The sequence below is a fragment of the Acomys russatus genome, chromosome 13 (genome assembly GCF_903995435.1).
Source record: "Acomys russatus chromosome 13, mAcoRus1.1, whole genome shotgun sequence".
Taxonomy (NCBI): domain Eukaryota; kingdom Metazoa; phylum Chordata; class Mammalia; order Rodentia; family Muridae; genus Acomys; species Acomys russatus.
In genome coordinates, this window is record NC_067149.1 from 51,655,217 (window position 1) to 51,670,640 (window position 15,424).

Here is a 15,424-nt window from a genome sequence, read left to right on the forward strand (position 1 = left end):
TAGCAGCGCCCCCTGCCGGCATATTTGTTTAGACAGGCCTGTGACTTGCTCTCACTTTTTTCATGGGCAGTAAATTCTGTGTCCTGACTTGGGGTGTATTTCGACTAAAAGGTCCCGGGAAGGTGGAGATTCCTGGAGAAAGAAGCTGAACACCTGTTTTGGGGTGCCTTTCTGATCATGGGTTAAAGCCCATCAGCCCCGCCAGGTCTGCCGTGCCTCAGTGGGAGGCAGGTTACTTGCACTCCCTGCTTTATTAGCACACTTTCTGGTAGCTGGAAGGGTCTTATCCTCTGGATATCCGAGGTCCACATTTAGAGAGAGAGGAAAAGAGAAAGCTGAAACATTACAGCAGGACTCCCTCCTTCCTAACTGTCACTCTCAGCTTCTGGCCCCAAAGGGAGCCCTGTGCACCTTCCCAGGGACTCCAGGCCTTGGCCTGAAACAGCACCTGCAGCAGCCTTCTTCTCTCTCTCTCTCTCTCTCTCTCTCTCTCTCTCTCTCTCTCTCCTCTCTCTCTCTCTCTCTCTCTCTCTCTCTCTCTCTCTCTCTGTTTTTTGAGACAGGGTTTCTCTGTGTAGCCTTGGCTGTCCTGGACTCCCTTTGTAGACCAGGCTGGCCTCAAACTCACAGCAATCATGCCAGCCTCTGCCTCCCGAGTGCTGAGATTAAAGGCCTGTGTCACCACACATGGCGTTTTTTTCCCCCTTGATTTTTCATTTGCATTTCTTTTCCTCTCTGTCCTCCCCACTTTTCTCTTCTTCCTTTTTTCTTCCCTTGCCCTTCTTCTTCTTCTTCTTCTTCTTCTTCTTCTTCTTCTTCTTCTTCTTCTTCTTCTTCTTCTTCTTCTTCTTCTTCTTCTTCGATACATTTAGCCCAGGCTGGTCTCAAACTCCAGATCCTGCTGCGCCTGTCTCCCTAGTGCTGGGCTTATAAGTGTACACACTTCCACCCCCTGTTCTGCCCTTTTGTGAGTTTCTGCCTCCAGTCCTCTCCTCCATTCTGTTTACAGTCAGCAGCTGTCTATTTAACACACTTCTCCCTGAGGGAGACTCGTGTTACAAGCAGGGCAAATTCAAGTGGGCTGGCAAGGCTGCCACAGGCATTTCACTCATCTGCCTCACCCTCTACGTCCAGGCCCTCTGAGGACCAGCCAAGCCATAGGCCGCAGTGCTGACTTGCATCACCTGGTCCTCAGACCAGAGTGTCCCATGTGCCACTGCTCAGACTTGTTTCCTCTCAGTTCCTAGAGACCTGGGTCCCAGACCATCAGCCCTGCCAGATCTGTATGTGCCTAAGTGGGAGGAAGGTTAACTGCACTGCACAGCCATGTCCCACAGCCAGAGGTAAGCGAGTCTTCCCTGCCTGATGCCCCTGGAGGAAGAAGGATCCTATGGACCTCCAGCCATCCTGTCACACACACGATGGACCAGTTCAAATAATGACCCCACAGAGGTGCTTTTCTTCATAAGACCACATTCCTGCTTGCTGAGATCAGGAGTCCCTTTTGGCACCTGGAGTGGATACTCTCTGAGGTACCCCTGTCCGTCCACCCCAATGTTTGCATCAGACTCAGAGTCTCCTGGGGGCTAACCCTGAGGATGCTAGCAAGACCCAATGTGAAGAGCTATTCTACCCAGCGTTCTATCCTGGTCTCACGGTTCAAATCCTGTGGGAGTCCTGTCAGGGTCTGTGCTGGCTCTCACTGAATGCGAACTTTGAAAAACCTTCTCTAGTCTGGACCATAGTTAACTTTTCTCTTTCTGAGTTTTGTGGCTATTCTTCTCCTTCAGCTCCCACGTGTGGCCTGTGCGAAGTGGCTCGCCTCAAGCAGGGTGCAAACCTGTGCTGCCCGGAGTACGAGTGTGGTACGTATCCACCCAGCAAATTCCTCTGGGGTCCAGCCCCGAGTCCAGCCCCAAGTGGTCAGACAATAGTTATGCTTTCTTAGGCATAGGTTCGTGTGTCTGTGTGTGTCTGTCTGTGTGTGTGTGTGTGTGTGTGTGTGTGTGTGTGTGTGTGTGTGTGTGAGAGAGAGAGAGAGAGAGAGAGAGAGAGAGAGAGGTAGAGAGAGAGAGAGAGAGAGAGAGGTGGGGGTGGGGGTGGGGGTGGGGAGATGACGGCATGACTCAGGGAGTTCAGAGAAGGTAGAATGGCTGCATGACAGGGAGCTAATGAAGCTGTCTTCCTTGTCCTGTCAGATGTGTTTATTAATTCATTCTTCAAAGGCAGATCTTCAAGGGCGAGTAGATGGGCCAAGGGGAAGGCTAAGGAGCTAGAAAGGAAGCTAGGATTCTGGGAAGTTGATTAATGCTGATAAACTTTATCAGAGATCAACACAAATCTTATGGGGAGTTCAGTCTGGTTTGAGAACAAATTTGTCAAACAGATCTCCGAATGTTGGCACTAAATGGGGGGTGGGGGGGCATTTAGGTCCAGTCTTCCAGCTTATAGACAAATTTAAATTTCTGTACTTTTGTTAGTTCATTAAATCCTTCAGATAACCTGATAAATTTCTAATGTAAAGAAGGGTAAACTGAGGTCTAGAGGATTCAGACTTAGTGGAAGGCTGCAAGTCTTTGCAAATATTAGTTAGTGTAAAGGTAATATGACATCTGTCATCTATCTATCTATCTATCTATCTATCTATCTATCTATCTATCCATCTATTAATCTTCCTTCTGTGTATCTTAGCATCTACTCACCTAGCCACTTATCCTCTGTCTTCCATCCACCTACCCCCTACCTACATCCATCCACCTATCCATCATCCATCCATCCCTATCCATCTTATCTATCCACTCATCATCCATCTATTGTGTTACCCCCTCTCCTTTCTAATCTCCACCTCCATCTCCCTCTATTGCCTGTCACCATCCCCTAAAACATAGAATTCCACAGGGGAGGGCATGCAGATTGTCAGGGTTGCTCACTGGTGAGCAACAAGAGGGTAACCTCACCAAGGTCTGCATGCACCTCTCTTTCTTGAACCCCAGTGTGTGACCTGGTCAATTGCAACTTGCCTCCGGTGCCTCCATGTGAAGGAGGACTCCAGCCAACCCTGACCAACCCTGGAGAATGCAGACCCACCTTCACCTGTGGTAAGGCCACCGTGGGTGGAGGGACATGGGGTCACTCTCTCCCGGCCTTGGGAAATCATCTTCTGTTTGGGAGATCAAGGCTGTTTCATTTCTTCTTTTGGTTAGCTGAACCTATGTTTAGGGAACGTTGGGAAAGGAGGGTTAAGGTTATACTTAATTAAGACCTCTGACAGCCCTGGCTGTATCAGCTGCAGGTGTATTAGGGTATACACAGCTGCAGCGATGTCATTTTTTGGGGTACATTAAGATACAGATAAGGGCGATCGAGAAGTAGCTCAGTGGTTAAGAGCACTGACTGCTCTTCCAGGGGATTCAGGTTCAATTCCCAGCATCTACATTGGTGTCTCACAACTGCCTATAACTCCAGTGCCAGGGGATCTGACACCTTCTTCTGGCCTCTGCAGGCACCAGGCATGCCTGGTGTTGCACAGATATACACATAGACAAAAATATCCATCCACTTAAATAAATCTCAAACACCCAGACAAACACATAGCAGCTGTTGGGGCTCAGGCAGTTAGATGTCAACCCCTATAGCTACTTGCTCCCATTGTCCCCTCTGCCACCGAGGGGAGGATATGTTGTGTTGCTCACCTTTATCACTGAACCTTATTTTAAAGCTTAATAGGGTGTTTTCCTCTGTAGGTTAATATGTTTAATCATAAAATGTATATTTTCTTAATTTTAATTTATTATAATTTATTCAGAGTACATCCTGAATGTTATCGCCTTACTTGTATCTTTGGAGTTCCTCTCTCTCTCTCTCTCTCTCTCTCTCTCTCTCTCTCTCTCTCTCTTACCCTATTTCTCTCCCCTAGACCTCTGACAGAAGGCGATCTCCTCCCTCTACCATATCAGGTCTCATCCGGATGGCCTGTTTTCTTGTCCTCTGTGTGCCACTGGGCCTCCCCACCAAGGAGAAGTGATCAAATTGGGAGCACCAGAGTTCATGTCAGAGGCAGTCCTCCCTCTCCCCACAACTGTGGAGAATGAGCTATCCTTTGGTTAGAGCCAAACAGGAGGATCAGCATAGTAAAAATGGCCATATTACCAAAAACAATCTACAGATTCAATGCAGTCCCTATCAAAATATTTACACAATTCTTTACAGACCTAGGAAGATTAATTCTCAGCTTCATATGGAAAAAAAAAAACCCAGAATAGCTAAAAAAAAAAAAAATCCTGTACAATAAAAGATCTTCTGGAGGAATTTCCATCCTGGATCTCAAGCTGTACTATAGGGCAACAGTAATAAGAACAGCAAGATTGGCATAGAAATAGGTTGGTTGATCAATGGAATAGAATTGAAGACCCAGAAATAAATCTGCACACCTATGGGCACTTAATGTTTGACAAAGAAGCCATAAAATATATTTTTAGCACAGGGCCTAACTAAAATCAGAGACGGCAAGACACAGAATTCTATATTTAGTTACCAAGGGTCCATTTTAAAGCCGGGGTGTTCTTGGATGCCTACTTTGGAACCTCACTTGAGTTCCCTGATGCAGATTTTGGGGGGTAGAGGCGGCACATTATAAGGCAGTTGGGATTAGGTGCAGGATGCAGGAACGGGCTTTAATATTTATAAAAATAACACTGTTTGTGACAGCATCGCTGGCCACCTTTCATTTTTACATCGTTGGAGATGAAGCCTAGAGAGTGACGAGGTACTGAGGTGGGGATAGGATTGTGTAACCTGCTATGCCAACCACGGTGTGCCTAGGTCCCTCTGGGTTTTAGGGGTTCTGTATCTGGTACCTCTCAGAGTAAGTAGCTGGGAGGATCCTGCCAGCTCCTTGGGGTGATGGTGCGGGGACTGAGTGGCCCTCCTGTTCTCCATAAGAATTCCCAACCCTGCATTTCTCTTCATTAATGCCATCTTTAGAAGAATGACTGTTTTTTGTTTTTGCTTGTGGTATTCTGAGTGTCCTATAACTGCTGAGCTGGGTGCACATGCACATCTGACTTACTATTCTGGGTCTGAGGTTCCCTAGAACCCTACCACAGCCAAGTACAGTGCTTGGTGTGGCAGGGCTGAGGGTGTCACCTCTGTTCACCCTAGCCTGCAGGAAAGAAGAATGCAAAAGAGTGTCACCACCCTCCTGCCCCCCTCACCGGACGCCCACCCTTCGGAAGACCCAGTGCTGCGATGAGTATGAGTGTGTTTGCAGCTGTGTCAACTCCACGGTGAGCTGCCCACTTGGCTACCTGGCCTCAGCCACAACCAACGACTGTGGCTGCACCACAACCACCTGTCTCCCTGACAAGGTAGGCACTACCCAAATCTGGATACAGTGATGGCCCATTCTTTACTCCTCATAGAAGACTTGAACTTCTCAGCTGCCCTTCTCCCTGAACCAAGGGTGAAGTGGACAGGTAGGTGGGTAGGCAGTTAGCATTTTATCTTACCCGCGTGGAAATTTCATTAACACAGGAGGTACTGATGGTGAACCTCCTCTGTATTCATCAGGGCTGGATACTGAGATTACAGCCGGTGTATGGCTTTCACAAAGTTAGCCAAAGAGATACTATGATTGCAACGATTATTTAGAGAGTATTTAATAGTTTACTCATCTTTCCATTGATGTTAGTCTAGCCATGCATCCACTCATTCGCCCCACGCCCCCCTGCTCCGACCCCTCAAACAACTACTATGTTTTAACAGACCGGTGTTATGCTAGGTCTGGGAACAGGGTAGAATGCAGTCCCTACTTCTGGTCTTGTTAGCATGCACTGCATTAGTCTATGGACCCAAAACAATAAGATACAAATAACAGTCTAAAAGAGGAGAGAGTCACCACGACTGGCTCGGTGTGTGGAGATACGATTTGCCACCTCCTAAGCACATTCCATACTAATGGATATCATTAATCACTTGATTAAACGATTCCGACGAGTTCATTCTCAGAAACCTTGTGTCACCAGGTTTGTGTCCACCGAGGCACTATCTACCCTGTGGGCCAGTTCTGGGAGGAGGGCTGTAACACATGTACCTGCACCGACATGGAGGATACTGTCATGGGCCTGCGTGTGGCCCAGTGCTCACAGAAGCCTTGTGAAGACAACTGTCAGACAGTAAGTGAGGCACAAGGCCTGGGTGCTACATGGGGCCATTGGGTGGGGAAGAGCAGAAGGGATGTTGGGGTGTGGGAGAGAGGGAAGGAGGAAGATTATCTATCTATCTATCTATCTATCTATCTATCTATCTATCTACTACCTACCTACTTATATTGAAAGAAAGAGGTACTTGAGGAGGCTAGCCTGGTCTACAAAGCGAGTCCAGGACAGCCAAGGCTACATAGAGAAATACTATCTTGAGAGAGAAAGAGAGAGAGGAGGGGGAAGGAGATAGAGAGGGAAAGGGATGGAGAGAGGGGGGAAGAGAAGAAGGGAGGGAGGGACTGAGGGAAGCAGGGAGGGAGGGAGGGAGGGAGAGAGGGAGAGAGAGAGAGAGAGAGAGAGAGAGAGAGAGAGAGAGAGAGAGAGAGAGAGAAACAGAGAGACAGAGACAGAGGGAGAGAGAGAGAGACAGAGAGAGAGACAGAGACAGAGACAGAGACAGGGGAGAGAGAGACAGAGACAGAGGGGGGGGGGGGGAGAGAGAGAGAGAGAGAGAGAGAGAGAATTAGAATATAGCATAGACCTTTCAAGGCACTTCTAGCTAGATTACGTTTCCTAAAGTTTTCATGCCTCTTAATATCTAGTTAAGCTACACATCCCATCTATTGATACAATTGGAGCCCTCATGATCCAATCACCTCCCGAAGACCCCACTTTTGAACACTGGTGCATGTGGACCAACACATGAATGTCTGGAGCAATACTTGAAATACAAACCATAGCAGGTTGGGTAAAAGGAAAGAAGTGTGAAAAGAATGTTGCTGTGCCACCCTTCTGTGGTCCATCCTTGGCTAATGGCCACACACGGCTGTTGGGTGGGTTTAAGTCTATACTGGTTTGAACAGGGACGTAGAAAAGTATGGTCTCCATTTTCTTTCTCTCGCCCACCCTCAGACACCACTGCAGCTAATCCTAAAACAGACACAGGCTTGCTCTGAATCTTCCGTGATTGTTCCTGTTGCAATTCATGGCAGTGCTTCCTCATAGACTGGCGATTTTCAGACCATGCTTATAATTTGAGGTCTAAAAAAAACATGGCCTGTGCTCCCCAAATTTAGTATGTGCCAGCCTTCCCCTAGGCTACTCCATTCTAGCACTCTGAGGACTTCTCTGATTATAGAGGAAGGGTGTGTTTATCTTTAGGGAGAACAGTGGGTCCGATGAGGCCCACAGGCCTTATCCTGTGTCTTCATCACATTTGAGTGAGCTGGCAGTTGTGTTAAAGCAGAGTTGCCCAGCATGCAGTGTGTGCAACCTGTGGGTGATGATGTCAGTATCAACAGTAGGAAGGGCTTTGCTCTTGAAGCTGTTTAGGGTATATGGATGATGGCAGAAGTGTGGGCCTTGGAACAAGTTCTGGGACAGGTACGCCTACAGTGAGGTGAATGAAACTGTTGATGCCTTTGGGAGAGTATGCCGTGGAAGCCAGAAAGAGACCTCTTTGGGACCACCCAGCTTTGAAAATTCTTTGCTCTCCACTTCATTCTATTAATCATCATCAGAGATAGCAGCCATTTGCTACCAAATAGGGAGAGTGGTGTTGGAGTTCAATTTTTGTAAACTTACCAGATATTTGTGTTAATATTTTCAGGGTTTTATAGTGTATCCTAAATATATTTATACCTCCCCCAACTCCTCCTACCTGGGGTCAGTCACATCATTAAAGAAAACTGGCTGTCCACCAAATGCCACTAGCTCCTTAGCTGCTGGTAGGACTTTGTGTCCACCGTCCCCATCCTATGATGGGATTTTGTCTGTCTGGAGTTTGAGCAGGTCTTGTGTATGCTGCCAGAATTGCCATGAGTTCAGCTGTGCAATTGCCCTGTTATGTGTGAATAACCAGCTCTGGTTCTTACACCCTTTCTGCCTCTTCTTCCACAAAGACCCCCGAGCCTTAGAAGAGAAATGTGTGATACGATGTCTCATTTAGGGCTGGGCACCCCACAGTCTTTTATTCTCTGCACATTGAGCAGTTGCAATTCTCTGTTATATCTGTTATATTTTGTTTCACTGGGGGAATTTTGACTTCAGAAGATAGAATCCATTTATAGTAACTATGATAAAATACCCTGTAGGAGAGATACAGAGGAAGTTTCTAGATGTTAAGGGTGTGGTATATAGGAAGGCGACACAGTAACGTGACAGTGCGTAGTGACAAGGATCCATTCTGAGAACTGTGCTGTTGGGTGGCCCCATAGTTGTGAAGAGCATGACAGGATGTGTTTGTACAAACCTAGATGGTGTTTATGTCAATCATTCGACAGGCCTCTTGATGTGATCTAAAGACAAACACCTGAGGCACAGGCTGTTGTCTGTGTGACAGGATGATTTGCTTTCAGCATAAAGTAAAATTTTATTTTACGTGCAGCAGGAGAACATTCTAAGATAATGGTGATTGTGTCATGCATACACACATGAGTTATATAGGCTTTTATTGTGTTCTACACACTGTGCGCAGTTGTGCATGCTGCCCTTTTATGTGACACAGCAGCTTTATACGTGTAAGAGTAATGCACTATGCTCTTGTGTTTGGATGCCAGTGCACAGGAATTTTTTTTCTCTGTTTTCTAAGACGTGTTTTATCATGTAGCCCAGGCTAGCCTCAAACTTGTGAACTTGTGATCCTCCTGTCTCAGCCTCATGAGTCCTGGGGTTAAATTAAACGTTTCCAACGTAAAGTTTATGAGCCATCGTCATACATGCGGCCCATTGTTGTCAGTACAGTGGAGGATAATGTTTTATTCATTCTCACGATGCTTCTCAGGAGGAAGGAAAGCGAAGAAGGAAGAAGGCTGTTCTTTGTAACGTTCTTGTCAGCAGGAAATAAATAAAGGGCCATCATAGGAAGAGGAATTGGCCACAGCTCTCTAACTCACTCAAACCAGCAAAAACTGGTGTGGGCTGACTTAGAGCCCATGGTCCATTCTGTTAGACCAGTGCAACTGAAACAAACCCTAAATATGAATTGAAGAAGAAATGTCTACATACAATTGTGTGTTGAATGCATGGTTCCCGAGTGGTAGGGCTGTCTGGGTGTTGGTAGAGATTTTAGGGAGTAGGGCCTACCTGGAAGAAAAGGGAGTGTGTCTTTGAGGTTTGAACCTGGCTCCCTTCCCTATTTTGTCCCCTGCTTCCTGTCCTGCCACAGGGGCACTTTGGTCTCAACTACACTTCTGTAGCTTATACCCCAGTGGTGAATGGGCCAGTGTGATTCTGGGAAGAAGGGCACGGTCTTCAGCATGTGGCCTTCATATTGCCTCGGCAGGGCACATGGGACTCGACCCCCATGTCTTCCATCTGCATGTCTGCCATGGTAGTTGTGGCTTGAGGATTGTCCTGCTAAGGGCACTAGGGATTTTCTTTTCAGCGGCGGATGCCTGCAGGTCAGATGGATCTTAAACTCATTTCTCTGAATCTGAAAGTCAGGGAAAACAAGATGGAAAAGAGAGTAATCTAAAGGGTCTGACGAGACACATCACTATACATATAATCTAGAGAGTTTGCGGGGGGGAAAGGTGATGATGAATTTTGTTTTGTTTTCGTTTTGCTTTTTTTTTTCTTTGAGATTATTTGGAGGGAGATTTCAGCAAGGGAAATTCTAGAGCATGGCTGGGTCATCTGGCACGAGAAGCCAGTGGGTCTCTGGGATGGAGGTAGCTAAGAATCATTTGTAATACGGACAGTGTGAGGTGCATCAAAAGATGAAAGGAGTACATCCATCAAAATGGCTGCACGTTCAGAGGCTTCAGAGAGGTATAGCAGATGCCTCAAGGCATTGGTTAATTCTCCTTAGGTTTCCCTGGGGTCTCTTTGTCTTTTGTGGTGTTTGGCATGCCCTGCTCCACAGTGGAGGGTACATAGAGTTTATTACCCTAATTTGTCAGCTTCTCCATGGCAGCCTGCACCTCATCTTTGCACACAGTAAGCGACTTGAGTCTCAGTTGATAAAAGGCTGGGGACAGCTCACTGCGCACTGCTGTGACGTGGGTAGGGATAGCAATAAGTCCCATGGAGATGCTGTGAACTTGAGCTAGGTCTCTGAGGTGGTTGCACTGCCCCAGGGAAGGCAGTGTTGGTGCCTCTCCAGATTTGGCCCAGCTTCTCAGTGTGCCTGGGGAATCATTCATGCTTGGCATCCACACCATCCAGATCAGCCAGCTATTCCTTCTCTCTTAAGGACATAGCCCCAAGGTAAAGCCTTGTCTTAGGTTCTTTGCCCTTAGCAGACTCAGCCGCTCTTCCTTGTTCCCCCCCCCCCCCAAAGGAGAGGTTTAATCTAAGTTTTTAAAAAACTATTTTTATTTATTTTTATTTTATGTGCAGGATTTATGTGAAGGCACCACATGTATGCCTGGTGGCCACAAAGGCCAGAAGAGGGCATTGGGTCCCCTGTAACTGAAGTTACACATGGTTTTGAGCCATCATGTGGGTTTTGAGTATCAAACTTGGTCCTCTTAACTGCTAAGCCATCCCTCCAGACCCTTAGTCTAAGTTCTCAATACTTTGGCCATATTAGAGGATCTTCTAGAGACAAGATGGACTGACAAACTCCCAGGATGCTGGCTTCCCCTGCCAGGTTCTCTTGGGAAGGCCAGCCTCTGTCATTTGCACACCTCCATTTTTTTGGGGGGGGGTGTAATTAGGTACTATACTATTTATACCACTAGGTAAATGTCAAGGCTTCCTGTTGCCATGACAACGTGCTTATAATCAACTTAGAGGAAAGGTTAATTTTGGCCCCTGGTTTCAGTCTGTGGCTAGTCGTCCTTTCGCTTTCCAGGCTGTAGTGACACAGAATATCACAGTGGGAAAGTGTACTGTGGAGCAAAGACACTCATCTCATGGTGGCCAGGAAAGGGGAGGGATTGGGAGGGGGCAATGCAGAGGCAGGCTGGGCTCCACAATTCTCCTTCCAGGGCACAGCCTCAAGGATCCAATCTGCTTGCAGTGGGCTGTACCTCCAAAATTGTCTACTACCTCACAGTACTGCCACAGGCTGGGGAACAGCATACGGTACTGAGGGGGACACTGAGCCAAAGCATTACACGTGGTCAGCAAGTGGCCCTGGGTTTGGCCATAGCAGAGATCAGACCCACTCAGCGCTTCCAACAGAACCCTGGACTATCTTTAATAGTCACGTGGATTAGATTTTGGAATCTTCCGGGAGGGCAGGTTGATCTCTTCAGCTGGCACAGACCTAGTTTAGTGCCTCATGACTAATGTTTCTTGGTCACGTCTTGCTGTGGTCCTGAGGCCTAGTGGATGTCAGAGATGACAGTATCCACCACAGCTGCCCTGGTGAGTCCCAGGGCTCAGGAAACATGAAGCCCAGGTAAGAACACCTGTTTCTCAGGTGCCCATCTATTCTCTGGTGTGTGTGTGTGTGTGTGTGTGTGTGTGTGTGTTTTCTCTCCAGGGTTTCTCTTACGTTTTCCACGAAGGCGAGTGCTGTGGAAGGTGTCTGCCCTCTGCTTGCAAGGTGGCGGCCGGCTCGCTGTGGGGAGACTTCCGTTCTTCCTGGCAGAGTGTAGGTCTGGGCTCCAGGGAGGGGAGGGGGAAGGGAGGGGACAGGGAGGGCGCAGTCCACCATGCACCACACTGCACTGGTGCTGCCCGGGGTTTTCTCTCCCTGTTTTTTGCTCCCCCCCCCCCGCCAGGGAGCTTAACCAGCTGATTGAGTCCCAGCTGGGCTTCCTTTACCCCTCAGGAACTAGTTAAGGCTGTCATAGACTTCCCATTTTGTGGATTTGCAGGAGAAGCCTAGTGGCTTCCCAGAGAGATCTGTAAGTTCCCAGGGACTTATAATCTCCTCTTCCCCGGTGACTCTGAGGTCACACAGTCCCTCAGAGGTTGTTCAAGGGAGCCAGCCTCATCATCCTGAGTAGCTGGTGGTCCCTCGGGCTGTGTGGGTTACAAGCACTGTTCCAAACTGCATTGTCCCATGCCTTGAAGTTTCTCGTGGCCAGTGGTCCGAGAGAGGTGGGATGACTTACAATCCATAGAACCAAGCAGTCTGTTCGTAAAGCTCCTCAGCTGTTTCTGCAGGTCTAGATTTAGCATGCTGCCCCTTTCTCTTCTTCTTTCCTGTCTCCTCACCCTGCAGAATTCTTCCCTGTAATTCAGAGCAGCTTGGTTAGCTATCTTCTGTGATCCCTAGGTATTCACCTTTGATGGCGCATCAAGCCATTTCCCATAAATTAGGTTTTTTGTTTTTTGTTTTGCTATGCTTTGACAGTTCCATACATTTATATAATGAATTTTAGTCATTTTTAAGCCTTGTTCTCATCTCGTCCCTCCACTCCATGACTGGAATCCTTTTGAAATATGCCTCCCTCCTATTTTCCTGCCTTCTTTTTTGTGTGTGGTCCCCATTAGAATTTCTGTCCCTGGTATCGATGGGATGCTTTTTATTGGAACACCAGGGGCCAATCAGTACCTTTGAGTTGGCCCTAGGCTCAGGGATGGTGTGTGTGTGTGTGTGTGTGTGTGTGTGTGTGTGCCTGTGTATGTGTGTGTGCATGTGTGTGTATATGTGTGTGCGTGTGTGTGTATGTGCGTGTATGTGTGTGTGCATGTGTGCATGTGTGTGTATATGTGTGTGCGTGCGTGTGTATGTGTGTATATGTGCGTATGTGTGTGTGTGAGACAAAACCTGCCTTAGTCAAGGATAGATGGGAGGCAGAAGAGCTAGAAGTGTTTGAGGAGGGCCAGCTCAGAGCAGAGGCCGCTCCATCTTAGGGACCAAGTGCTGGTGCCTACGGTGCTTAGTCTTCCTGGCCTTACTCCATCCTCACCATGACTCACGCAGCCCTACCCCACAGCAGTGTTCGCAAGCTATGAGGTCAGAGCAGCTGCTCCCTTCCCACTCAAGTCTTGACCTGACCTATATGACTTGGGTGTCCCTTGGGGCTTTGGCACTGGGATCACATCAGGGACCATTTAGAGGTGGGAGTGGGGGAAAAGTCCCCTGAATAAACCCCATGGCCAAAGCTTAACAAGTGGTCTGCGATGGTGGGCGGCAAAGAGAACAGCTGCTGCAAGGGTCTGGCACATTCTGCTTCACAGAATGAGCTTGGGGACAGCCTGGAAAAAGAATGGCGAGCAAGAGCTGGGTGAAACCGGTCAGAGCCTGAGAAAGCAGAATGTAGCTGCTTAGGCATCTGGGTGCTGCCACCTTCGTAGGACTCACTGTAATATGTTATCCAGGTAGAGCGTCTAGGTGTCTTTCCTTTCCCCTCCCCCTCCTCCCCTCCCTCCATTCCTCTTTCCCGCTCCTTTCCTTTATCTTCTTTCATTTGACACAGTCTGGCTGTGCATCCTAGGTTGGTCTTGATTTCATGATCCCCCTGCCTCAGTCTCTGGAGTGCTAGGATTACAAATGTGTGTCTCCTAGGTACTTCTGTTTGAACTGCAATTTTGGCTCTCTCAGTTCTCTTTGTCCTCACAGATCAGGAACACAGAGCACCATAGGGGCCAGCACTCCGCCCTTTCAGGCTGGGCTATTCTTCTGAAGGCACAGGGACTTCTGGAGCAGTTTGCAGAGCCCCAGGGTTTGGGAATCAGCACTCCCAGCCTTCTGCAATCTTTCTATTTTCCTGTACAAGGGGGAAGAAGCAACAGGTTGAAAAGGGGGAGTTGCCTCTCTGTCTCACTTTGGTGAGAGCCCACACTGCTGTTGGAAGTGCCTGTGATCTCTCAGGTCAGCCTGAGGATGCTGAGGATGGCAGAGAGTGTCCCTTGGTTTCCCCATGGTACTACTGTAGTTAACGATAGTGATGCAGGGGACATGTGACTCTGGGCTAGGGTCCACTCAGGGTAACTTAGATCCAGACTTATTGTGATGACCCCCTGCAATCCCCTCTGTGGACATCACCCCATGGTTTTAATTTTTCTTTGAACGAGGGCTTACTTTCAGAGTCCAAAGACTTCCCCCAAGAAAAGCATACGGTCACAGGATGTTGGGCCCCAGTCTTGCCTGGCATCTCTGATGGCCTCTGGCACTCTGCAGGTTGGCTCTCGATGGCCTGTCCTTGAGAATCCCTGCCTCATCAACGAGTGTGTCCGAGTGGACGAAGCAGTCTTTGTGCAGCAGAGGAACATCTCGTGCCCACAGCTGGATGTCCCTACTTGTCCCACAGGCTTCCAGCTGAGCTGTGAGACCTTAGAGTGCTGCCCTAGCTGTCACTGTGGTGAGTCAGGCTGACCGCCGGTGCCTTGCTGGGCCTGGACTTGTCTTCAGGACTCTTTTCCTCCTCAGACTTTCCAGTTCTTTGCCTGTTTAGCGATCCAAAGAAATGCGTACAATCAAACTCTGTTCCTACTGTGGCTGGGATATAGCAGGCAAGAAGAGGCGATGTTAGCTTTCTGCAGGCCCCTGCGCTTAAGCTCTGAGCCCAGTGATGGCTTTTTAACCCTTGTCTCTGTAATCTTTATGACACTGACTGAGTGGTGGACTCAGCTTGGGCCAGGTTTCTCCTATTCAGGAGACCACAGTTTCAGTAGTGCAGTGTTGCTTCACTTGGGGGAACCATTGCCCCCCCCCCCGAACCCTACTGGCAGAGAGACAGACAAACAGCAACAACAAACCATAAGCTGTATACACACACACACACACACACACACACACACACACACACACACACACTTTTGCCCCAAGCCCAAAGGACAACTCACCCATCCATGCCCCAAACAAGAACTCAGCTAACTAGTGCTCCCAGAGGCTCTTCTTCTGTGAGGATGGGTAGTGAGGAATCGGGCAGTTCTGACATATTAGTTGGAACGGGAAGAGAGGCCCCTGGGGCCCAAGCAGGAAGACTCTCAAACACCCTGTGGTAAGCTGTGTGTGTGGGGGGGAGCTGTCAGGAGACAGGAGGATGAGGCCAGGAGTTGGAGAAGATTGGTGAGAGTCTTGGGGACTCACATGTTGCCTCTCTCCCCAGAGCCTGTGGAGGCCTGCCTATTCAACGGCACCATTATCGAGGTGAGTCGGAGCTAGTGGGATGGGTTGGGAGGGCTGTGGGAGGGATCCGCAGAGCAGTCTAAGAAGGAAAGGGAAGGAAGCTAGAAAGGAAGTTGCAGACCTCTTCTCACCACCCTCAGGGATCTCCAGTCTTCTGCCCGCACTGGGAACAAGCTTCCCAGTCTTCAGCGCATGGGCTGGCTGCCCTGCACTCATCTCCTGCCCATACCCCAAGCGTGTGGGCACA

The 15,424-nt window shown here is 48.5% G+C and overlaps 1 protein-coding gene across 1 annotated transcript in view; it reads left to right on the forward strand.

Moving 5' to 3' along the window:
- Positions 1-15,424, forward strand: part of Vwf (von Willebrand factor) — a 138,896-nt gene that overhangs the window by 112,002 nt on the left and 11,470 nt on the right. Inside the window, 8 exon segments of the mRNA XM_051155405.1 lie at positions 1,241-1,343; positions 1,791-1,865; positions 2,994-3,098; positions 5,161-5,366; positions 6,024-6,173; positions 11,635-11,745; positions 14,227-14,407; positions 15,158-15,198. Of these exon segments, the coding sequence (XP_051011362.1) occupies positions 1,241-1,343; positions 1,791-1,865; positions 2,994-3,098; positions 5,161-5,366; positions 6,024-6,173; positions 11,635-11,745; positions 14,227-14,407; positions 15,158-15,198 (972 nt within the window).